Source organism: Larimichthys crocea, chromosome III (assembly GCF_000972845.2).
Source record: "Larimichthys crocea isolate SSNF chromosome III, L_crocea_2.0, whole genome shotgun sequence".
In the NCBI taxonomy this organism is placed as follows: Eukaryota; Metazoa; Chordata; class Actinopteri; family Sciaenidae; genus Larimichthys; species Larimichthys crocea.
This window is the reverse complement of record NC_040013.1, coordinates 45,046,935-45,069,083: the sequence shown is the minus strand read 5'-3', so window position 1 is coordinate 45,069,083 and position 22,149 is coordinate 45,046,935. Positions and strand designations below refer to the sequence as shown.

Here is a 22,149-nt window from a genome sequence, read left to right as displayed (position 1 = left end):
AAACATAAAAGGAATAGCTTAGCTATTTGCTTATTTGCTTGCCGTCTGAGAGTTCTTTTTTAATTGTAAAGTAAACATGCTTTAAGTCCACAGCCGGCAGTCATGTAGCTAAGCTTAGTGTACAGACTGAAAAAGAAGGAAAACGGCTGAGCTCACTTCTCCCAGCCAAGAAGAGTGGTATCAATCTTCTTATCTTATTTATGATGGCTTGAACATACAGCAGACACAATTTCTGTTCGATGCTCAGTACAAAATATGGTTGAATTTAGAAGTCACCAGTTGCAGAATAAAGGAAATGCAGTGACTATGTTCATAGTCCTCTGTTGAGCAATGTCAGTTGAGTAAGTGGACACTTTTTGTCTTAAAATGTTGCTAGTCAAGTAAAAAAAAATGCACAAACCAACAAATATGAATCATATGTTGTGAATTTTACCAGATTAATGTATGATTTCCTTTCTATTAAGATTTTATTAACAGTGTTGTGATGTGGGGTAATGTAATGTAATGGACTAATATTGGCCTAACAATTCTCTACAAATGCCGCTTTTTTAGTTCCTCTGATTAAATGTGCGCTTGAAATCTGTCGACTCACTTTGCGAGCAAAAAGAGATAAAAATCTACCTCATTCCTTTGATATGAACACTGGCCATAACAATGAAGTTCTGGTTTGTACGTAATTCTACATAAAATGACGCGCGACTCTGACAAATCTGAAACTCATCGTTACCTCAAGGTCGGGAGTCAGCTGCTGTGGATGTTCAATGTGTTGCTAAGTGGCAGTTCAACAAGGCAGGTGTTTGCTAACACGGTGGCAAAATCCCATATCCACAAATTGAAGAACATATTTATTTATTTTCTATGTGTTGCCTAGCTTAGCATGTTAGCATGCTAAGATTTGCATGAAGCACGAAGTACAGTTGTGGCTGATGAGGAAATTGTATATTGGCTTAAACAAAATTCACATTCAGGTGCCAGTTTTCTGTTTTCCCTCCGTGGCCCTTGTCAAGAGATTAAACCAGAGATCACAGCGTTTGGAATATTTTCTTTAGCTTAACTCACATAGACAATACTGTAAAAGTGAGATTGATCCAGTACATATTTTTGTAATGGCAGTCACGATAACTTGTTGTGCAGTTTCACATTGACATCACTGTCGCTCACATTTCTTCACAATTAAGTGATGAATGTTGAAGGAAATCAACATTTTGATTCTAATCTTGTTTCTTGAAACAAGTGCATTTGAGATTGCCAAGCAGTCTGTCCTGAAGCGTCATTACCAAGGAATCCAGGATGTGCTACATTGGAGATGTTCGTTTTCTCTTGTATTAGGAGACTGAGGTGAAATGCTGTATGTAGCTTCCTTCCTGTCTCGTTGTAAGGAACCACAGTGAACCCTGATTTAAGCTCAGTGCACAGGATACTGCGAACAGCACGCTTACTTTTTTTGGTTCAGTGGTCACAACTCATTTGCAGTTTCAATTCACTTCAATTTAATCAACAGCATTTGTCACTCTGATTCAGATCCAGATGGTGGTCATAAAAATGTCATAAACACAATAATCTGGAGAGGTTTACACCCCACAATGAGCTAAAAATCCTGCGTTTGAGATACTATGATCTTATTATGAGAATGGAGCAACCTTAAAATTCATTTGAAGCTGTGCTTTTGACCTCCTTGCAAACATAAGTCATGTTCATTCTCCTCTTAGCTCTGTTATGGTCTGCTGAGTATTAGCTGCTAAGCTGCTCCACTGTGTTCACCAGTGAGTCACTAACTTTGTCTCTCTGACGTTTAAAAGTGGGCAGGTAGTGCACCGTGGGTTTGCTGTGGTTGGAAACAGGATCGATGAGAGTGGTAAGACTGAATTTACAGGCTGTTTAATCAAAACACTATGCTGAAAGAGGCTAAAACACCCTAGAGTTGAACTGCAGAGTCAGGTGATTTAAAATGATGAGTAACCCTAACCCTTTTACGTGATACAAATTCACATCATGTATCGTTCATGTGAAAATATTGCAGCTTTAATATTTAGTTTTTGTCCTCTTTAGGCTTTACACAGTGATCGAACTTGGACCCGTTGATGAAATGATGGTGATGCACATAATGTGTTCCTGTAACTTTGGTTACTACACTGAACTTTTGACAGAACTTTAATATTTTGACATCTGAGCTGAGCTGACATCATTTCCATTTTGACATTGACCAAAGGTCATGTTAGACTTTACTGCAAGAGTTACTAAGTCCAGGAAAGCTACCCATGATCTGACATTTACTGTGCATAGACTTTTCTTTGTCTGAGAACACCAGTTCAAGGGGTCAAGGACAAACTATTGTGCTTTATGGTTACTACACCTCACATGAGCAATGATGAAGTAAAATTTTGACATCAAGACATTACACCTCTGCAAGGAGCTGCAGTAGTATTGGCATGTGACAGTTACACAGTTACAACACAAACATTGCATGAGTGTGTGGGTGCACATGTATGTGCTGTATGTTACATGTGTGTTTGCAAACATGCCTGTCTCTCTGTGTGTGCATAGTGAAAGTTTGTCCTAGATACTTGGCACAGTGTGCCTCTTTCAGTATTTCCTAACCATGTCCTGGAAAAGGCAAGCTAGACCTGTTTAGCCACCTATTTCCAGTAATGCCCCTCCTCTGCTGCTGCTCTGTCTCCTCCCCTTCCCTCCGCTCCCCTCCTCCCCCTTGCTCCCCTTCCTTTGAAGCTTGCAAACCCTCTCTCACTGCAAATGGTTGCTGACAACATTGGCATCCGGTCACACTTCACCTGAATGAACGCGCCATTATCTCATCGAGTTAGACTGGTGTTACTACAGGGCAGGCTTATCATTGACGTATGCAAACAACAGCATGCATGCAATACTCATAACAGAAAGTAAATCAAACTATCTAGGGTATGAATGTAAACATGATTTTTTTTTTTTGTCTCAAGGTAATTTCTTGTTCAAATAAAGGATTATGCACCCTGACACCTTTGTTTGTTTTGACCTCCGGGCTTTGGTGGTGTTAATAAGACATACACAATATTATCTGCACTAGGAAATATACAATATATATATATTTTTAAATCTGTTAAGAACAAAATAAGTAATCTGTCTTCTTCTCAATCGTCTCATGGAATGATGCCCAAACAATGTCATAACCACATATAGTCATCTTTTCCACCTATAAGATCACTGAGCCAAGAGCTCTCTGTGAAATATGGAGAACAGTTATTACTCCATTCTCTGCGAGCAATTTCCCTGATCCTACAATTTGCAAACTTCCTGCAGCACATTTTAATTATAGGTATTGTATCTTATGTGTTGCTAGAAAGGCTCGTCATGCAAGATCTAACTCATGTCACAGAGCAGGGAAAATCCCACAACGCTTTTACTGCGTAATGTTTGACCAGAACAGTGTATACCTGTGTGCATACCCAGCGTGTTCAGTATGTTTAGGTCATGGCTCCATTGTTTTTAGATCTCATTCCAAAGGTGAGCCAGTCAGGTGTGTTTGTTTATGTATGCATGGTGGTGCATACAAATACAAAGCTAAAACACAGTAACATATAGCATACAAAATGTAGTCTAAACTGAGTTTTTGAATTAAAAAAAGAAAAAAGATATACATTATATATATATATACATTATAATTCCATAGGTATGTATAATTTTCCATAAAAACAACAAGAGGTTAGCATAATCTGCATTTATAGCCTTAGCTAACCTAACATGTTTCCTATCATTTAAAAATCAATTTTGATGCGCCAACATTGTAGTAATTAAGTCATATATATAGATTCATCCCAATATAATCATCCTAAAAAGGTATACAGTTATGGTGTTACAGATTATATAACTGTTATTTACTTTAGCCAAATTTTAGAGCCCTTTTTTCAACTTTTCAGTGTTTTACAACTTGTATAACAGAACTGCTAAACTTGGTAATATTCCCTCTAAGTCCAATACGACAGACACTATAGTGTTGTGTAATTGTGACAATGCAGTACAAAGTCATGTCACAAACTCCAGCTGAGCTCTGTACGTTCCACCAATATTTTCTCTCCACAGTTCCACTTTTGTATGAGCTTCCGTCTTCCTGTCTGCCATGTTTACTCTGTGCAATACACACATAGTGTGTATGCGGCACGAGCAGAACACACACAAACACAGAAAGCAAAAGGGGGAACTAGTGTTTGTGAAAAGTACACACATCACTTTCTGGCCAATCCAGCGTGCTGCCCAGCAAAAACACATACAACCAGTGAGGAAAGCTGGAATTTCAGAGCGAGTGGAGGAATGCTGAAGTCATAGGTCTGGTTGGATCGGTAGGCTAAGTTCAGAAACAAAAACAGTTCATGGTGTTTATCTTTTATGGTTGTCACCTACCATGGATGTATAATGCAGGAATATACAGGGTAAATTTTGGGGCCACCCCATAAATTTTTCACTCTAAGTGTAATGTGTTGTAATAAGCAACATTTTCCTCTGAAAGATGTTAGACTATACATGTTAGACTATATAATACTAGTGCAATGGTATCAAACTGAACTGCAGATAGACTGTGTTTCTTTTGCCGTACCTTCATTTTTCTGATTTCTTACCCATATTGGAATATTCAGGAAATTCTTCAATTCCCATGCCGTATTTTATCTTCTCTGAATGTATTGTGTCTTGAATGTCATAAACCATATGTATAACCAAATGTCCACAAACTTTTTTGAACTCTGAGTCTGTTTTTTATTGATTGACTCAGGCTCCTTCAATTCAATTAAAGGAATAGTTCAACATTTTGGGAAATGTGATTAGATAGAGGAGTGCATCGACATGACACTTTTTGTGTAAATTAGTGAGTTTTTTGGCGCTGCTACACATAATTTTTAACTTTTTGGAAGAGCCAGGCTAACAGTTTCCTCCTGTTGTCGGGTCTTTATTCTAAGGTAAGTTAAGCTAAGCTAACTGTCTCCTGGCTGTAGCTTCTTATTACAGGGAAAAATGTAAGAGTGGTATCAGTCTTCTCATCTAACTCGCCAAAAAAACAAAATCTATCAGCTGTCAGCAGTTCAACTAAGGACTAATGTTCTCCCCAGTCATCAGGTTCAAATATTTTGGAAAGCCTGACACCAGAAGAGTGTGACATATCTACATCCAACAGTGGGCGTCACGTTTGGGTGTCCTCATATGTTTGACCTCGTAATAAGTTTCCAAATATTTAGAAATGAGCTTGAATGTAACAATCCTTTAGTGCCTAGTGACCTTCTTATATCATCACAATGCAAAAGGTCACAGGTGCTCAGAGCAAACCCCAAATACCAGGACCATCATCAGCTCACGTATCTACCCACGCAGAGCGACATCACAGGCCGGCACTTTGGATTGCCACCTTTCGACTGGGATCAGCAACCTTAGTCTCACACACCTACATGTCCTTCTGGCACCACACAGACATCTTCAGTCGTCCTCCCCCTGTTGAATCTAATGTGACAGCTCTGCACATGCTCTCCCCCACACACACGTACTCAATATTTGACATCACAGGGCTCCCTCCTACGCCTCTGCACTCCCAGCTTGTGCTCAAGAACAGCTTTCCTCACACATACACACACACACACACACACACAGCAACGTAGTCACAGGTCGCCCCCTCACAAGCCTTACTACAGGGTTAACTGAATAACACTTAGCTCAACCGTGAGAGCTGGTGAAAGCCCAAAGGGGAATCCATCCTTGAACCAAATTTATACATGTCATTAAGTCAAATCTCAGTGCTGCCATGTCAGCATAAAAACGGACTGAAATCTGTCAGTAAACCTGTTTCTGATTCTGAAATAGGACAAAAAGATATGTAACAAACTATGTCACTGCATTTTTTTCTATTTTTTTTAAAGATTGTTATGCATTCTGCTTTGCAACCAACTTTCCCTCAGCTGTCAATGGTCGGATTGGGTGAAATGATGAAGAAAACAGAGCTGTTGGCAGATCTTAGCAACTTACAGTTGAGTGTTAAAAGAGGAAATCGTGAAATGTGCAACACTTCTCATGGGTGGGTGGGGTTGAGGGGATGAGGCTGAGGACAGCAGACTTTTTATAGCAGGTTTATGTGTCAACAGTGGTCTCTTTATCCAACTTACATTTTATATCTGAACTTCTTTAGTGCAGTTTAGGTAGGTATACACATGACCAAACCTTTGCCCAAATCACTAGAAATTTAAGATGACTGTTGTCATCGTGACTGGAAATTATTTAGTAAAATATTAATGAAAATGTATCTTCTTTGTTCAGCCACAGTGTACTACAAGGGAGGGAAATTCCCCTTTTCCCACTGACACTGTAAGCTGTAAACGATTACAGAGAGGTCCTTCTGTCTGATGAGCTACACCGCCCTCTGCTGGACACAGGCGAACAGTGCATGTCAATGTTTGACTTTAGGTTGTACTAATCAATTGCGAAAAGCAGATAGATATTTAATAAGAGGAAATTCATTAAACAATAAGTATAGTTACTACAAAATACTCCGGTCTTTAGATAGATTTGGTTGCATGAACTACATTTATCTTCGTCTTCAATCTTCTATCAGTTATTCTGGTCTGACCACATCACGTCAGATGGTGCCTTTAGGAGAGGTCGGAAATTTTTAAATTATGGAAATTCCACAATATTTACGCATATAATGTCACGAAAGACGCGCCAACAGCTAGTAGAGAAAACTATGTGTATTACATAAATCCAATAGTGTTTAAATACATCTATATTTCCTTTAGAGCTACTGAATCCGTCCACATACATAAAGTGTTGCGACATCAGAAGTGGGAAATTACGAGGCGCACGGAAAGGCAGCAGAAGTAGCTGTCAGGGGGGAGCAGCGACAGGCCGGGGACAGGCTCCGCTTTATTTTTCATAATTTGACATATATTTTGACGATGGATTCACAGCCTCCACAAAAGCCGTGGGAGAGGCGGGTTCCTGGGGCGATGGCTGCACCTGTGAACTACAGGTAAACGCGCTGTTAGCCGGGTTAGCATGCCAGCCATCGCACGGCGAGCGCTGACTGGCTGCAGCAGGTTAGCTGTCGTCGCTGGCTGTTTTTACGCTGGGATTGTTACACAGAGGAGACTTTGACACGGTGTTGTTGATTATTATCAGCTGACTTATCGTATTCATATGTTTGTGAGAGTTTTGCCAACGAAGGCCGTTTAAAGAGAGCAATGCCTGCACAGGCAGCTGAACAACAAGCTAGGCCGAGCTAGGCCGTGTCATGTCTCCTCAGGAGGACGCCGAGCTGTTTGCTCGTCAAGCTGCTCTAACTTCTGAATGACTTGTCTACTTTAAGTACATTAGTTTAATACGATATTCAGCTGAAATGTCCATAAAACTGGCCTTCTCGACGTGTTTGTATCATTAATAAATAAATAGAAGTAATATTCAGTCAAGTCTATAAGGCCGAGTCAGATCTGACAATGTGAAGATGCCCGGGGCCCAATACTGACATTTAAAAATGAAAGATATGACCAATAAAAGTTACATACAAATGTTCTGTAACAATTTTGTTTTCATTGTCACAATTGTCTTTTTTTTTAATGACAATGTAACCAAGTCTAAAACCCAGTTCTGCATTTCTTTCACATCTGAAGTCAGAAAACAAAGAATAGTTTGTAATATGTTAAACTTACATGAAGCTGATACAAATCTGAACCTCATGTTCATTCTAAACATGACTTATTATATAATACATTACATATGTATACATGATTGAAGGCTCAGTCCTTGCTGTGGAAGCCCAGGGTTTGAATGTTTCCTGCATGTCATCCCCCATCGCTCTCTCTCTCCACATTCCTCTCACTCTTCAGCTGTCTCTATCAAAAATAAAGCTTAAAAAGGCCAAAAAAATCATCTTTAAAAAAATAAATAAATATTAAAGCTTTGGGCCGCATGAAATCTTTGGACATCCCTGCTATAATGCTGTTACATGTTTAAGCCATTTCCCACGTGTAAAGGGTGTTATTTCCGTTATTTGTGGTTGTTTAAACAAACCCAGTGGGTTGTTTTGAACTATCCTGGTGTTGGCACAGAATTGGGCACTTGGCTACCTTACTGGAATTTCATACTTTTCTGTATTGCAGTAGACGTCCATGTAAAATCACTGTCTTGCCTTGTCTATCTCACCAAACAGGTCTGCAAACATTGCACCATATGCAGGCCCCGCTGCTTCCTCAGGCCCTCCTGTCCTGACCAGAATGGTTCCCCCAGTGCCCCCTCGACCCGTCCAGCAGACCTACCGTCCGTCCTACAGCTCTTTCACCTCCTCTTACAGCCCTTATGGGAGCTCCCTCTATGGAGGTTACAGCCCATACAGCTACGGTGGTGGTGGTGGCTACGGCCTGGGAGGGTACGGCCGCCTCCCCCACAGCGAAGACGTCGCCCCCAGCCGGTTTGTGCAGCAGGCCGAGGAGAGCAGCCGAGGTGCCTTCCAGTCTATCGAGAGCATTGTCCAGGCCTTCGCCTCAGTCAGTATGATGTTGGACGCCACCTTCTCAGCCGTGTATAACAGTTTCCGTGCCGTGCTGGACGTAGCCAACCACCTTACGCGGCTGCGAGCGCACCTTACCCGAGTTTTGTCCGCCTTTGCTCTGGTGCGCACCTTGCGCTACCTCTATCGACGTTTGCAGAGGCTACTGGGGCGAAGGTCAGACTCTGAGGTTGACGACTTGTGGGCTGACAGTGCCAGCGATGCCCTGGCTACAAGCTCACCCAGAGCTGGGATGGAAGATCAGGCTGTGAAGTCCTGGCCAATCTTTTTGTTTTTCGCTGTAGTCTTGGGAGGGCCTTACCTGATCTGGAAACTGCTGAGCTCTACCGCTGGCTCTGAAGAAAGCGGTGAGACTTACACTCAAGATTTTGGCCTTGCAGTCAGATGAGATGTTGAACTTTTAATTTTTATACACATATTTTTTAAGTACAGGAGGCGTCCAAAAATCAATGACAAATAAGAGAAAAGTTGATGAATGTCATTATCGGCGTAAGTAGCCTTTTAGTCTTTCACTGCTAATAAGTACAGATGTTTTCTGTTTCTTTATTTAGCCACTAACTGGGCCAGCGGAGAGGATGACCATGTAGTGGCCAGAGCAGAGTACGACTTTTCAGCATCATCCGAGGAGGAGATTTCTCTGCGGGCCGGAGACATGCTTAACCTCGCCCCTAAAGGTGAGAGCTCGTTGTTTTCCAAATGGTTTACACAGCTGCGCATGCTGGGCCATTCATATGATGACAGAATTACAATGATAGAGGATTTTGTTCATATCAGCCACTCCTAGCCTAGATACTCTGTTTTACAGTAGTGAAGTGAAAGTTTCTAGACACTTCACATTGTTATTCTTGCTTCTCATGGATCCTTAAATACACTTTGAATCTGAGAGCAAGAAGTCGAAGTTATATATAAATATATTTTATTCAGTAGGGTAATAAGCCTTGATCTGTGTCTCAAACTGTGCCTTGCTGGGTACTTGAATTTAAGAGATTTGCACCTGGAAAGTCCTTTAATTTTATGTTGAAGGTGTGGGAACTGTGAGTGGACACAACTTTATATGTTAAGATTATTGTATGGGTGTTTTTTAAATGAAGGGATGTTTTTTTGTTTTGCATTTCATACGTTTGGTATTGATTTCAGTTTTTGTGTTTGTTCTAGATATATATTGTTTTCATGTCATGTGGTTTGTTAAGGGAAGTGTTGATCATCATATTGTCAATAACTGAAGAGGAAGCGATGCTCTGAACAATAGAAATGTGTTGTTTTTTTTATAAGAGATATAGTTGTGAACTTCCTTCATGTTGACAAGCTCAGATCATGACCTTTTATTCTCTCCTGTGTTTAGAGCAACAGCCCAGGGTGCGAGGCTGGCTGCTGGCCAGCGTGGACGGTCAGACCACAGGACTTGTCCCAGCCAACTATGTAAAGGTCCTTGGCAAGAGGAGGGGTCGTAAGCACGCAGAAATGGAGAGGCTCGCTCAGGTGCAGCAGGACGACATGCAGGCTCCGCAGACAGCCCTTCCTGCACACCCACAGTCAAATCCTGCCCGAGGCTTTACCGTGGGCCTCGCTTCAGCCTCTGACCCAGCTTCCTCAGAGGAGCTGCTAGAGTCAGTGTACACAGAAACACCAGCTCCCTTCAGTCTGGTTACATCCAACTCAAGTTTGTCCTCTAGCACTGCGCTAAACATCCCTGAGAAGAATGATTTGTGATGCTTGTGCATGAATGCATATCTCTGTATGCAGATTTGCTCAGTTAGTTAGCTTGACTAACAATCAGCTGGCAGTAGACCCCATGAAGCCCATTAAGTGCTCAAAGTAGTTAATTGGCTCATCTGTAACAATTAAAATCATCGAATATATTGTGGAAAAGGGTATTGGTTTCCGTTCACAGGTTTCCTCTTGTACAGTTTTCAAAATAAAAGGGGTTCTTTTTATTTCATCAGCCAGATCGTGTTCAGGAAAGACAGTATGTTTATTCTCTACATGTGGTACACATGGTCTGATCATGTCTGATATAGTATGCTATGTCTTGACATTGTTTAATAACAAGAATTTGTTCAATGTCGTTTAAGGTAATAAAATGCACTGATGACAAAGCCAGGCAGGGGCGTGGTGGAGGTGAACTTATCCACATCTTTGAAATGAGGCTGAGAGTTTAGAACAACTCTATCCATCAATGAGTGGAAACGAGGTCTGCATTGTATTGTAATGTCTGTATGTATCACTACACCCCTGGAGCCGGGGCACTTTGTTTGACCTTGTCGTTCTTTGACCTTTTACTCGGCTTCGGCCTACAATGACAGGCTGTGTGGTCCTCTGTGTTGTCATGGGATTGGATTCATTCATTCATAATGAGATGAGGCTAATTTTGCACATTTTCAACAGTTGGTCACAGTAATTTTGTAAATATTTAATATAATTATTTTGAAAATAAATATAAAAAAAAACTTTTGCCCATTGTGTTATGTCTTAATTTAAGTGAATCGCAGTTGTATCTTATTTGATTATTTAAAGCAGTAAGGTGTTCAGGTTAGTTCATATTGTAGTGATATTAGTGTTATTATTTTTCATTTATTTCTCATTTCACTTTATTTTGTTAAAGTCTAAAGAGGATTTATGGTAGAAACCTCCGGTTTACGGCCGCCGTGTCTAAGCAACAGGACGCCTAACCTGCTGCAGTGCGACAACTGGACGAGTCGGCGTTGCAGATACGGACGGAACTAACGAAAAAAACAGTTATTCGTCTATAATATTTAAAGTTAATGCCGCTGAGTGTGTTCATGTTGTGGCAGTCCAGTGGGTCCGTAACATTTTAACGCTGTCACTGGGCTAAAACATGTACAAACATCCGTGCTAAGTAGCTCACAGCGATTTGGGAAGCTAACTATTTGGAGCTAATGCTGCCTTCAATGACTATCGGAAATACTACATTCGTGGATGGAAGCGAGTTTAAAGGTTCACTCTTAAACAAACTTAGTGGTGTTACATTCCACAACTTCCTAATTTGAAGAAAACAGCAGCAGCTCAGCATTACTGTACGACAGACTGCACACCGTCCATGTTCGTGACGCGTCCTATGGAGTGATTGTGTTTCGGATTTTACGAGGTGTACGTGAAGGCATCGGAGCCTGTCCCGCAAAGTTAGCTAGCATTAGCAATGGTTGCAGTGAATCCCGCAGCATCAGCATCAGCACCACCCGCACTCACAGACATAAGACAGGCACCGGCTTAGTTTACCGCACCAGACGAGACGACGGGGGAGAACATTCCCGACTGCAGATAAGTATGTGAACGGTATCTGTCACTGTTGTTCATCACTGTGTTCATTAGAGGAGCAGCTGCTTTAATCTGACCTGAAAGCGGCTGATGATGATGATGATGCTGATGCTGATGCTGCTGCAGCGGGAGGACGCCGGGACTCGGCCTGCGCCAGCAGCACCACTCTGCGGACTCTACTAAGTTTCTCTGTGCTATAACTTAGCATGAATTCATGTCGCACACATGTGAAATGCACAAATCCTGTTCCTCATCTTTGCCTGCTCACAGTGCGGAGAGGATGCAGTGATCCGTCGTGTATTCAGTGGTAGACAGTCATTACCACTGAGTGAGTGACGCAGTCAGTCACAGGAGAAGACACTTTAAAAATCAACTCGCAGTTCATACTGATGCCAGACTGCTTTGTTTGATGTATGTGAATGTATCGTTTATTAAAGTTTAAAACTATGACCAACCTTTATGGAAACTGGTCAGACTGAGTCTAAGTTATTCATCTCCATTAGTTATGTTTTTAGTTGTGCGGTATTTATAATCCAGTAATGAAGCAATGCCTCATGTATGATGATTTAATAATACTTCATATTTAACTGCTGCCATGCCCCATTTCACCTATGGTCTTTAATAATTAAAATTAAGGCTGTGAACTAACTATTATTTATTATCAGCTAATGTGAGGATTATTTTCTTTATTAAACAATTTATTATTGGTGTACTTAAATATCAGAAAATGGTGAAAACTGACCAAACATATTGCGTTTCCTAACACATCAAGTCCAGATGTGATACTAAATGTCATTTAGCATTTTTTAGTTTTCAGTTTTAATAAACAACTTATTCACTTGCTAATTTTCTGTGATCGACCAGTCGTTTCAGCTTTCTTTGGATATGATGATCATGGCATTAGTCGTTGACGTCGTGTCTCTTGTTTCTGCCTCTGTAGAGATGAGCCGCTTCTGCTCGGACAACAACAACTTCCCCTATGACAACAATGTCCTGGTTCTGGACATGGTGCTGGGCTCTCTGTGGGGAGTCCCCCAGCCCATCAACTGGGACAATGTTGCCAAGCTAGTTCCAGGATTCACTGCCAAGGAGGTAACTGGAATGCTGGGTAACTATGAATGCCTCCATCCATGTAACCCCTTCATCTATCTAACCCCATCCATTAGTCATCTCATGGTTTAGTGACATTAGGGCTGATTTGTTGATGAGAAATAATACTGTGGCACTGATGGGATCTTACAGTGTGCGCGTCGATTTGAGGAGCTGAAGTGCACGGGGGGTTTCCCTCATGTGGACAACCAGTGTAATGCCCTGACAGAAGGGAGCACGTCCCCTTCAGATGGCCTGTCCACGCTGCTGGACACCGGAGAGGTGTTGGAGACGGGAAGCAGCCAGAGCAGCAGCAAAGTTACAGGTCAGTTAGTGCCAGATAACATTTTTAATTTAAATAGTTCAACCAACAAGAGCTGGGTGTTCAAATGTTTTATGTTTCAACCTGGAAATAACCTTTATTCATACAGGGCATGTCTGCATCTTTCAAGGCATTAAAATACTTACTTATTTTAAAAGTAACCTAAAATATTTTCTCTTGCCTGCCACAGGAAGGAACATTACTTATAAAATGATCACAAATTCATACTTTTAATTGGTTAATCTGTACATCTATGTTAGGAATAATTATGTTGTTGGGAAGCACTGAGAAAAGTGATCTAATGATAAACAATTCTAGGTCTTACCATAGTTACCGCTTTTCTTTCATACTTTAATATTTGGCCGGTTATGAAACAGGTATTAAATTGAACTCTGTGTTTTACTACAAAGGTGAAATCTTAAATGTGACTCAAACCCTGTTTTAAGTTTGTCATCTCACTTATTTTCTGTTCAAGCTGTTTTATACCTGCTCTAAAATACATTTGACTTTTCATCTAATAACAGCTTGTATCAGATCAGTTCATCAGTGTTATGTTACACAACGAAAACATGAACTTCTGTAACAATGGAATATTTCAGAGCAGTAAGTTCTTCATTAAAATGTATGTCAGGGACATGAAATATGTATTTGCTAGGTTTGAAGGCTATTTAAAGTCTATTTCCATTTTTTCTGCTGGTGTCAGCAGGCTCCAAATCGACGCCCTCAGGACGAGCTGGTGCTGTGGAGAAGAAAGAGAGAAGAGTCTCAGCAGAGGAGAACGACAAACCTCAGAAGCCACGAGAGTGAGTATGGAGAGCTCATTCCCAGAGCAGTAAACCAAACTGACAAACACGCACACTGATGGATTTGAACTTTGTTTCCTGCAGTCCTAACATGGTCATCCATGTGTGTGATGAGACCAAGAACCTGAAGCAGGACTTCACATGTCCCAGAGATCTGCTAGTTAAAGAGATGCGTTACTTCGCTGAGTACTTGTCTGTGGACTCTCAGAGGTGGGAGGAGGTGGACATCTCCGTCCACTGTGACGTGCAGATCTTTGACTGGCTCATGAACTACGTCAGGAGGAACTCTGCAGGAGAGGGAAACAAGGACAAACCCCGGCTGGGTAAATTCTGTAAAACCTGTAAAAGAACCACAGATTCCACATTATTTAGCCTGAGCTGTCACTTACTCTGTTTGTGTAATGCCGTGGACGGTGCTCGATTTATTGGTTACTAAACGTGGCGTGTGATTGGTGGGTCACTGGCTGCGTGTTCTGTGTGTGTTTGTTTGTCGGTGGTGGGGTTTGCTTGGTTGGTCATGTGGTGTTTGTCGGTTTACAGAGCCCAGCAATGTGATCTCAATCCTGATCTCCTCCGAGTTCTTGAAGATGGATACGTTAGTAAGTGTTGTGATGTGTGAAGCTGAGTGTGGTGATGTCTGTCGGGCCTTTTGTTTTTCACATCTAAAAATATCAGTCAGTGTGTGTCCTGGAAACAATATCTTATAGCACAATGCTGAAGTGTCAGAGTTTCCCAAAAAGCACTAGCAGTTTGCACATTTGTCTTTTAGTCCAGGAAACACAAGAGGCCCATACATAGAGCTTTGTTAAGTTGATGTTGCATGGTTGTTAAAAGTATTGATGTTCTTTTGCTTCCATCAGTTATTTAGACATTTTTCAGTAACCTCCTGTAGTTAAGTCCATACTTACATAGTATCAGTGTTAAAGAAGTGTTTGATTAGTGTTAATGTAGGACAATAGAAACTAAATATACTATCGCTGTGAAATGTCTTATGAGTGCGGTGTACGTTTGTCTGCGTTCAGGTGGAGGAGTGCATCCAGTACTGCCACAAACACATGAGCGCCATCGTGGCTACACCCTGCAACATGAACTGCATCAACAGCAACCTGGCAACACGCATCGCCGTGCTTTTCAGCCACAATGAGGCCGACGACATCAGGGACAAAAAAGACAAGTTCAAAAGGTAACACGAGGGGCGGAGTAATGAAAACATGCTGCATGATTCTGTTTGTGACAACATAAAAACACAAAGGCAAACTTTTTTTAATTTCATTTCTCCCTCAAAGCAAATTGTTTCAGAAGAAAATCGAACGTCTCTTTGATCCCAACTACCAGAACAGAGATTCACCAGGAAACGCCTCCACTCTCTACAGGTGAACAGTTACCTAGCTCACTGTTTAGCAGCAGCATTACAGGGATAGTTCAGGTTACTTCAAGTAGGGTTGTATGAGAGTCGGTGTGTCCTTACAGTAGACGGAGGTCAGCCTGTCCTCAGTTTGGAGGATCAGTACAGATGAAGTAACGCACTGCTGTGGATGAGAGAAGCATCAAAATGTATTTTAACTACATAAAATACTCAGTGTCAGTCAGAAGTGTGAGCTACATTTAGAATGTTTTCACGCTTTTTCAACAGGAAACTGAAGCTTTTATATCAAACTGCATTGGTCTTCAAAGCCACCAGACTTCATCTGCAGGTCCACAGCTGCCTCATTTCAATATTTTGGTTATTTTGTATTGTTGTGTCACGTCTGTGTCTTCACATGTTTAAAACACTAACATTAGCTGCTGTGGACTGAGGCAGCACTTCCTGTGTTCACGATGTAAAATGAAGTGTTTTGTCAATGAAATCTGCCTCTGGAGACGGCGATACAACTCTTTGATGTTCCTGTCAAAAATTGGATAAATAAAGCAGGAATTATTCTAAGTGTAGCGTACACAAACTGATATGGATTGTTCTTGCCACCCCTGTCCACAACAGTGCCTTGCTCAGCTTCCATGCTGGTCCTCATGTCTGCTGTTACTGAAAACACTGACTATCCTCATACAAGCCCAGATCATGAACCCAAACTATCAGTTTAATCGCGACTGATGTGTGTGTGGGTTTATAGACATCAGTTGCACCTTTATTTTGGATTTGTTCTCGGATTGTTGGTGGTTGTATTATTATTCATATCTGTGTTCATTCAGGTGTGGTCTGTGCCTTAAGATGCTGACCAAAGACACAGAGAGGAAGATTTCTTGTGCTCCAGGAAAAATCAACATTGATGCTCACGGAGAAATCATCTACACACACACCAGGTATAACAGCAGCCTTCGATATGTCAAAGCAGTGTCCTGTACGTGGACAACATTCATGTACTCATAGTTGTTTAGCTGATGTGTGTGTGTGTTTGTGTGTTTGTGCAGACAGAAGACCTGGGATGTGCATGAATACATCACAGGTCTGTACGAGGAGCTCAAGTCCTGGGTCCTGGTCTACTGGAGAATCTGGGGTACCATCAACTACCTCACCTGCAACCGATGCCAACAGGTGTGTGTGTTTGTGTTTACATATAAGATCAAAGCATGTACGATACTATCAGCCTGATTAATGATACGGACACTGTATATTCAACCTCACTTAACGACTTTCTGTGTGTGTGCGTGTGTGCGTGTGTGTGTGTGTGTAGGTGTTTGTGTGTGCAGAGCTGACCCATTGCAAGTACCACCCAGACAGTGTGTTGTACCCTGGCATGAGTACAGAGAAAGGCTGGCACGGTGCAGGAATCTACCCCTGCTGCAACCAGAGGGTTCTCCGCTTTGACCCCACCGGTATGCCCAAGGTATGGACACACACACACACTTGTGCAACAATAGTGTGACAGAGAATCACAAATGAACTCACAGTACTAACGAGCTATACTCATTTTTATACCAGCTCCTAACTAAATCTATTTATTTAGTTGTTTCAACATGAACTCATTCATATTTAATAATTTGATAAATCACCACGTGTGCGTTCACATTCTCTTTACAGAGGTCAGAAAACAGGCAGATTAACTAATGGCTGCCCCGTCGATGCTTCATTTAACCATCGTTTGTACTTTGCTTATAATGTAGTGCAGATCAGTAATCTCCTCATGCCCTCCACCCACTGCATGCTGGGATGTCTGCTGACCCCTTTTATCCTCTGTGGTTACAGTGAATGAATTAGTGGAGTTCACAGTTGATCCTGACACACATTCACACACACAGTTAAACTGCAGACACAGACACAGACACACTGTGGATGCATATTGTTTCTCAGTGATGTATTTCATTCAGTGCAGCGGTGTCAGAAGTCCCTGTGACCTCAGTGTGAGTCTACTGTGTATGAATGCTTCTGTCTGTGTTTAGGGCTGTAAGATGCGCGACCACATCGTGTCCGTACCTGATGAAGAGAACTGTGACGAGGCCACCTCGGCCCAGACCAGAGTCCTCAACGACCTGCTGCTGCACAGAGACGCAGTGTGTTTGTCTAGCACACCGCCTGCAGAGGGGTGAGCGTGACAGTGTGTGGATTTCACAACAACTGATTGTGTGACCTGTTGTGAAATTGCTAATGAAATAGTATTTTTGTGTGTGTTAGTACTGAGGAGAGTCCGTCCAGTACAGAGAAGGTTCAGGATTGTGATGTTCTCTTGGAGCCAACGCTGCTCGGACCTCTGAGAGGAGACGGCAGCACTGTGAGTCTCTGTCTGTTAGTGTGATTCTGTGTGATACTACCAGTGTGTCTCATTTTCCTGGTTCTGACCTCGGTCACTTCCTCTCTTTGACCAGTTTTCCCTTTTGAAAAACTGGAGTCTGCAGCTGGTAGGACCTTTCTCTCATTTCCTTCATTACATCTGCGTATGTTCTGCCACTGATCATTTTGTTAGATCAGTCAGCTGTAAAGATTGATAGTCCCAACATCTGAAGCATGTGGCGTCTAAAACATGTCACCTTTTCCCTTTCAGAGGCAGCAGTCTCTCCTGTCAGAGGACGAGGAGTACACCACAGGGTCAGAGGTCACTGAAGATGAGGTCGGGGACGAAGAGGAGCTGTCAAAGAAACAAGGTGGAAAAACTTTGTAGCATCAGAATGTTTTAGGAAAGTCACACTATGTTGCTTTAAGTAAGCTGGAGCCAGAACATGGTTAGCCTAACTCAGCATAAAGACAAGAATAAAACAATATTCCCATGAACACCTCTAAAGAAAAAGCAACATGCTGCATCTTGTTTGTTTCAGCATAAAGTTTTTCTCTGGAACTATTTCTTGATGAACAGTTTATCCATCCACTCAGCTTCTTCAGGTAAGAGCAGCTTGTAGTCACAGGCTCAGCTCGATCTTAGAGTAGCTGTCTCTTTATATTTTCAGGGTTCAGTGAATGTTTTGTGCATAAATGAGAAAGAGAACAAATAACTACAGTGAAGTATTTATTTCAGAGCAGATGAAACACAGACAGGAAAGTTCATGTGAGACCTTTAGGAGCTGTGAGTACGGTCAGTGATGCTCTGTGTTTTCCAAGGTGCACTGTGTCTGCAAGGAATAATAATAAGTCATGGATATATTCATGTAATTAAAATGCTGTTGCGGGCTGTAATTACAGGCTCTGAGCTGGTCTCGTCATTATTATTATGACAGCTTTGTCTCGTAAGACAGTTTAATTGCAGTTTTATGGTTAATTGTGTGTGATGACAGAAACTTTTGGAGCAGTGGACAGAGATTCAATAACACACATCACTGCAGTGATGCAGAGAGCACTCAGGGTGAGAATCATATTCATACACACAATACACTTTGCTTGTCTACTTTGTAGTTTGTAATGTTATCTGAAGAATCAGAAGGTGTGAGAGGAGGAAGCGTAACACACGATGCCTTCAGGTTAACATTTGCTGCAACACTGCTCAGCCCTGACCTCATTAGAAATGTCATGTGTGTGTGCATGAAGTGTGTGAGTGACTCCAGGTTCCTTGTGGTGGAGTCTTGTGGCGCTGCATCCCCTCAACACTGACTCATTGTTGTAGTTTAAAATGCTCAAAGTAAAACGAGGACACACAATGAAAAGTCTCTATTTATAGTTCAGCAGCACGGCTCCACCCCCCCCACTCCACACTTTCATCACATCTATTTTTAAAGCTTCATTGTTGTTAACGCGCAGCCCTTTTTAAGGATGGAAAATAATAAAACAGTTGCCCTCATGTGACAGCAGATGGCGTCAGACGCCGCCAGCGTGTTTCGTTCTCATGTTTTTTTTTTCTTCTGTTTTGTTTTTGTGTTTTCAGCTGCTAAGAAGGCCAAGAAGGCCCACAGACCTCTGAAAAAACAAGTATCTTCTCCAAACTTTCAACGCAAAGACAAACCAGAGAAAGTGAGTCAGAGACTTTGCTCATGTTTACTGGAGATCACTCAGTGGAGGGAAAAGTGCAACACAAAAAAAGTTTTTTGTTTTGGTCTTATGATACAACACAGTGTTATTTTTGATGCATTAAAGTGAGGTATAGTTGACACTAAATGAAGATGTCAGTTGTTTTTACATTCCACCACAGCAGTAGATATTGTTTTACAGTTCACATTACATTTAAAGACTCTAACTTTAAAATCTGAATCGTTCCGTTTCTGAAACAGATTTTCTTTCTTTCAGTCACAGTCCAGAGACAACACACCTTTCACGTGAGTTCATCTGCAAACACACCATCACATCACACATGCTCACGCTCATGCAGACGTATTTCTGTAGAAGTTTGCTTATGCTCAGCTTTGACTTGTCTTCAAAGATTTGTTCAATTAAAAATAATGTAAAAATATCTGACGCTGTCAGGATAACACTGATGATTGTCAGTAATTGTGCTGTTTGACCAAAACAATCCATTTTTCAGGAACACATGTGTGTGTGTTTCCCCTTTTTATGCACTGGATTTAACACTGTGACTGTTGTTTTACAGAGTGAGTGTCCAGAAAAGTAAGTGGGACAGTTCTCGCTCCATGCGGTACAACCAGGACGCTCAGAGGGAAGAAGGTAAAGAAGCACTCGACAGGAAGTCCACGTTATTCACACGTGATATTATTGTACCCTTCAATCACACTTTACTCTTCCATGTTGAGCTTACATCAGGTTCTGTCTTGCTGTTTTTATGAACTAGACCAGCGTCGCATGGTGGAGATCATCGGCCACCTGACTAAGATGAGGTTTGGGGAGCAGGAGCAGAGCAGATCCAAGGACACGAAAGAAGCAAGTATCTGTTCATACACACGGATGATGTGATTCAGTATCAAGACGACAGAGCTCTGTGGTCCAGAGTCCTGCTGTCCTAGTTTTTGCAGCTGCCTGATGCAGAATTGTTTTTGCTGTGTGTGTGTGTGTGTGTGTGTGTGTGCGTGCGTGCATGTATGTGTGTGTGTGTGATTGCTATTGCAGCCTACAGGGGGAATCTACTCAAGACTGGAAGCACAGTTTAAGAGTGCATCTCAAGCCAGACAGAGTTCAGAGAAGACACCCAGGTACTCTTTGTATGTGTGTAAACACACACACACACACACCTCATCCATGTCCCATTAATAATTCACTGTTTGCTTCTCTCTGTGGCTCTGCAGATCTAAAATCCGCTACGCTCAAATCCGGACCACATAAAGGACAGGAAGGGGAGAAGGCCTCTGAGCCGCCGAAGAGACGAGCATGAAGACTGAGGAAGAGGAAGAGGAGAGGTCCTTCTGCGAGGGCTCAATAACTTTGGCAGCCCCTCACGCACTTATAACCCAGCTGTGGACTCTCTCCTCACCCTTAACCCCCCTCCCCTTGTCAGTTCTGTTCCCTCCCCCTTTGCTTAACTCAGGTGACTATGTATGGATCACCATCAACCGCATCCTCCCGTCACTCAGCTAGATATTTATTTGTGCAGCTGTGGTCAGTCCTTGAAAAACAAGGAGGAGTCTGGATCCAGCTCGGCTCTTATGAAACGCTCTTGAACCAGGTCTCTCTGTGTTTCTTTGGGATTTACTTTTGGACAGTAACACGAGAAACACCAGTTAATTATTTTTCCACCGTCGTCTCACTTGAAGATCTGACTTATTTGGATGCAGTAAATACAGCGTGCTTCAGTTAAGCTGCCGGTCGTTACGTCGGCACATTAAACGAACATTTATTGTCGTCTGTGGCCAAGCCCAGCCGTCAGGGTGAGACAGATGCTGCAGTTATTTATAAATGTTCCCCCAGTTCTGATAGAGATATAGTTTATAGTCATTCCTCCCTATATTGGAATAACTGTACTGTACAACGCTGGGACCAATAAAACATGAATGACACTCAACTCCAGAGCTTTATTTCACAAGTTCCTTCTGGTGACCATCCACTGGGTGGCAGTACATCACCTCGGGGAGTGAACTGGGCACTCAGCAATCAACTTTGTCCCAGTTTGACCACAGCCTGTCACCTCTGCTCCAACTTGGTGCCAGGTGACATAAAAAAAACAACACTTAAATGATTCCACTTTTTCGGTTAGTCTTTAGTGAGTTTATTATTTTCTCGTCCAACAAAATAAAAGAAGCTGCTTCATTTTGTAGAAGTGGTGTGAAAGTCCTGGGCAGAGGTTTGGTATGTGCCACTGGGTAGAGGGTCAACACAGAGTGAGCAGTGGGTGTGCTAACCTGGCTCTTCCTCTTGTACTTACTCACAGGGGTATTAATAACCCGTCCTGCCTGCCCACGGTGCAGACAGAGCAGGGCATAAGGGGAGCGTGGAGCGGGCATTGCTTTCTTTATGGGTAGGTAGTGGGGTGGGCGGGGACCTGCCCCAGCTGTTCCCTCTTCTCCTCGACAGCAGATGCCGAAAGTGGCTGAGGATATCTGGATCTGGGTCAGGGAGGGAGGGGAGGGTGGAGGGGTTCCGGTTACAACCAGACTGAATTATGGTCCCAGAGAGATGATCAGATATGATCGCATCAAAGCAAAGGTATGAACCAGTGATACACCAGAGCAAAGAGATGCTGACTGCACAAATCAGGGGGAAAAAAACTAACGTTTGCACTCATATCAGCAAAAAGCCATCCTTCACAGAGGTGCTGGGACTTCAGACTGAAGGATCTGCAGCCAGAACAAGCAGCCGCTGTCCAGCTTTGGACATAAATCACTGTAAG

The 22,149-nt window shown here is 42.2% G+C and overlaps 2 protein-coding genes across 8 annotated transcripts; both read left to right on the top strand.

The window, feature by feature from the left end:
* The first annotated feature begins 6,809 nt into the window (after window positions 1–6,809).
* On the top strand, window positions 6,810–10,931 carry pex13 (peroxisomal biogenesis factor 13). The gene is made up of 4 exons (XM_010739638.3): window positions 6,810–6,997; window positions 8,174–8,877; window positions 9,082–9,204; window positions 9,873–10,931. The coding sequence occupies exons 1-4, from the start codon at window positions 6,924–6,926 to the stop codon at window positions 10,238–10,240; spliced, it is 1,269 nt and encodes a 422-aa protein (XP_010737940.2). The 5' UTR covers window positions 6,810–6,923; the 3' UTR covers window positions 10,241–10,931.
* Window positions 10,932–11,182: 251 nt separating this feature from the next.
* sanbr (SANT and BTB domain regulator of CSR) lies at window positions 11,183–21,329 on the top strand. 7 transcript variants are annotated; one of them, XM_027277069.1, is made up of 21 exons: window positions 11,183–11,485; window positions 12,747–12,898; window positions 13,049–13,220; window positions 13,924–14,020; window positions 14,105–14,343; window positions 14,561–14,619; window positions 15,043–15,203; window positions 15,307–15,393; window positions 16,208–16,318; window positions 16,427–16,550; window positions 16,690–16,842; window positions 17,396–17,538; window positions 17,628–17,724; window positions 17,819–17,851; window positions 17,995–18,094; window positions 19,303–19,388; window positions 19,662–19,690; window positions 19,963–20,036; window positions 20,161–20,249; window positions 20,443–20,518; window positions 20,612–21,329. In XM_027277069.1, exons 1-21 carry the CDS (start codon window positions 11,428–11,430, stop codon window positions 20,695–20,697), a joined length of 2,226 nt encoding a protein of 741 aa, XP_027132870.1. In that variant the 5' UTR covers window positions 11,183–11,427; the 3' UTR covers window positions 20,698–21,329. The 7 variants fall into 7 exon arrangements, 5 of the variants coding, with proteins under 5 accessions (XP_027132870.1, XP_027132862.1, XP_027132875.1 ...); XM_027277061.1 differs by having other exon boundaries at window positions 13,921–14,020; XM_027277074.1 differs by having other exon boundaries at window positions 13,921–14,020; window positions 20,436–20,518.
* Window positions 21,330–22,149: the final 820 nt, after the last annotated feature.

What these genes read in the sequence shown, in the direction of transcription:
- pex13 (XM_010739638.3), top strand. Translation starts at nt 6,924, where the DNA reads ATGGATTCACAGCCTCCACAAAAGCCGTGGGAGAGGCGGGTTCCTGGG. An exon ending in GCTGCACCTGTGAACTACAG is followed by an intron (nt 6,998 to 8,173) that starts GTAAACGCGCTG and finishes CTCACCAAACAG; the next exon opens with GTCTGCAAACATTGCACCAT. An exon ending in CGCTGGCTCTGAAGAAAGCG is followed by an intron (nt 8,878 to 9,081) that starts GTGAGACTTACA and finishes TTCTTTATTTAG; the next exon opens with CCACTAACTGGGCCAGCGGA.
- sanbr (XM_027277061.1), top strand. Translation starts at nt 11,428, where the DNA reads ATGCTGCCTTCAATGACTATCGGAAATACTACATTCGTGGATGGAAGC. An exon ending in GGATGGAAGCGAGTTTAAAG is followed by an intron (nt 11,486 to 12,746) that starts GTTCACTCTTAA and finishes CTGCCTCTGTAG; the next exon opens with AGATGAGCCGCTTCTGCTCG. An exon ending in GCAAAGACAAACCAGAGAAA is followed by an intron (nt 19,389 to 19,661) that starts GTGAGTCAGAGA and finishes TCTTTCTTTCAG; the next exon opens with TCACAGTCCAGAGACAACAC.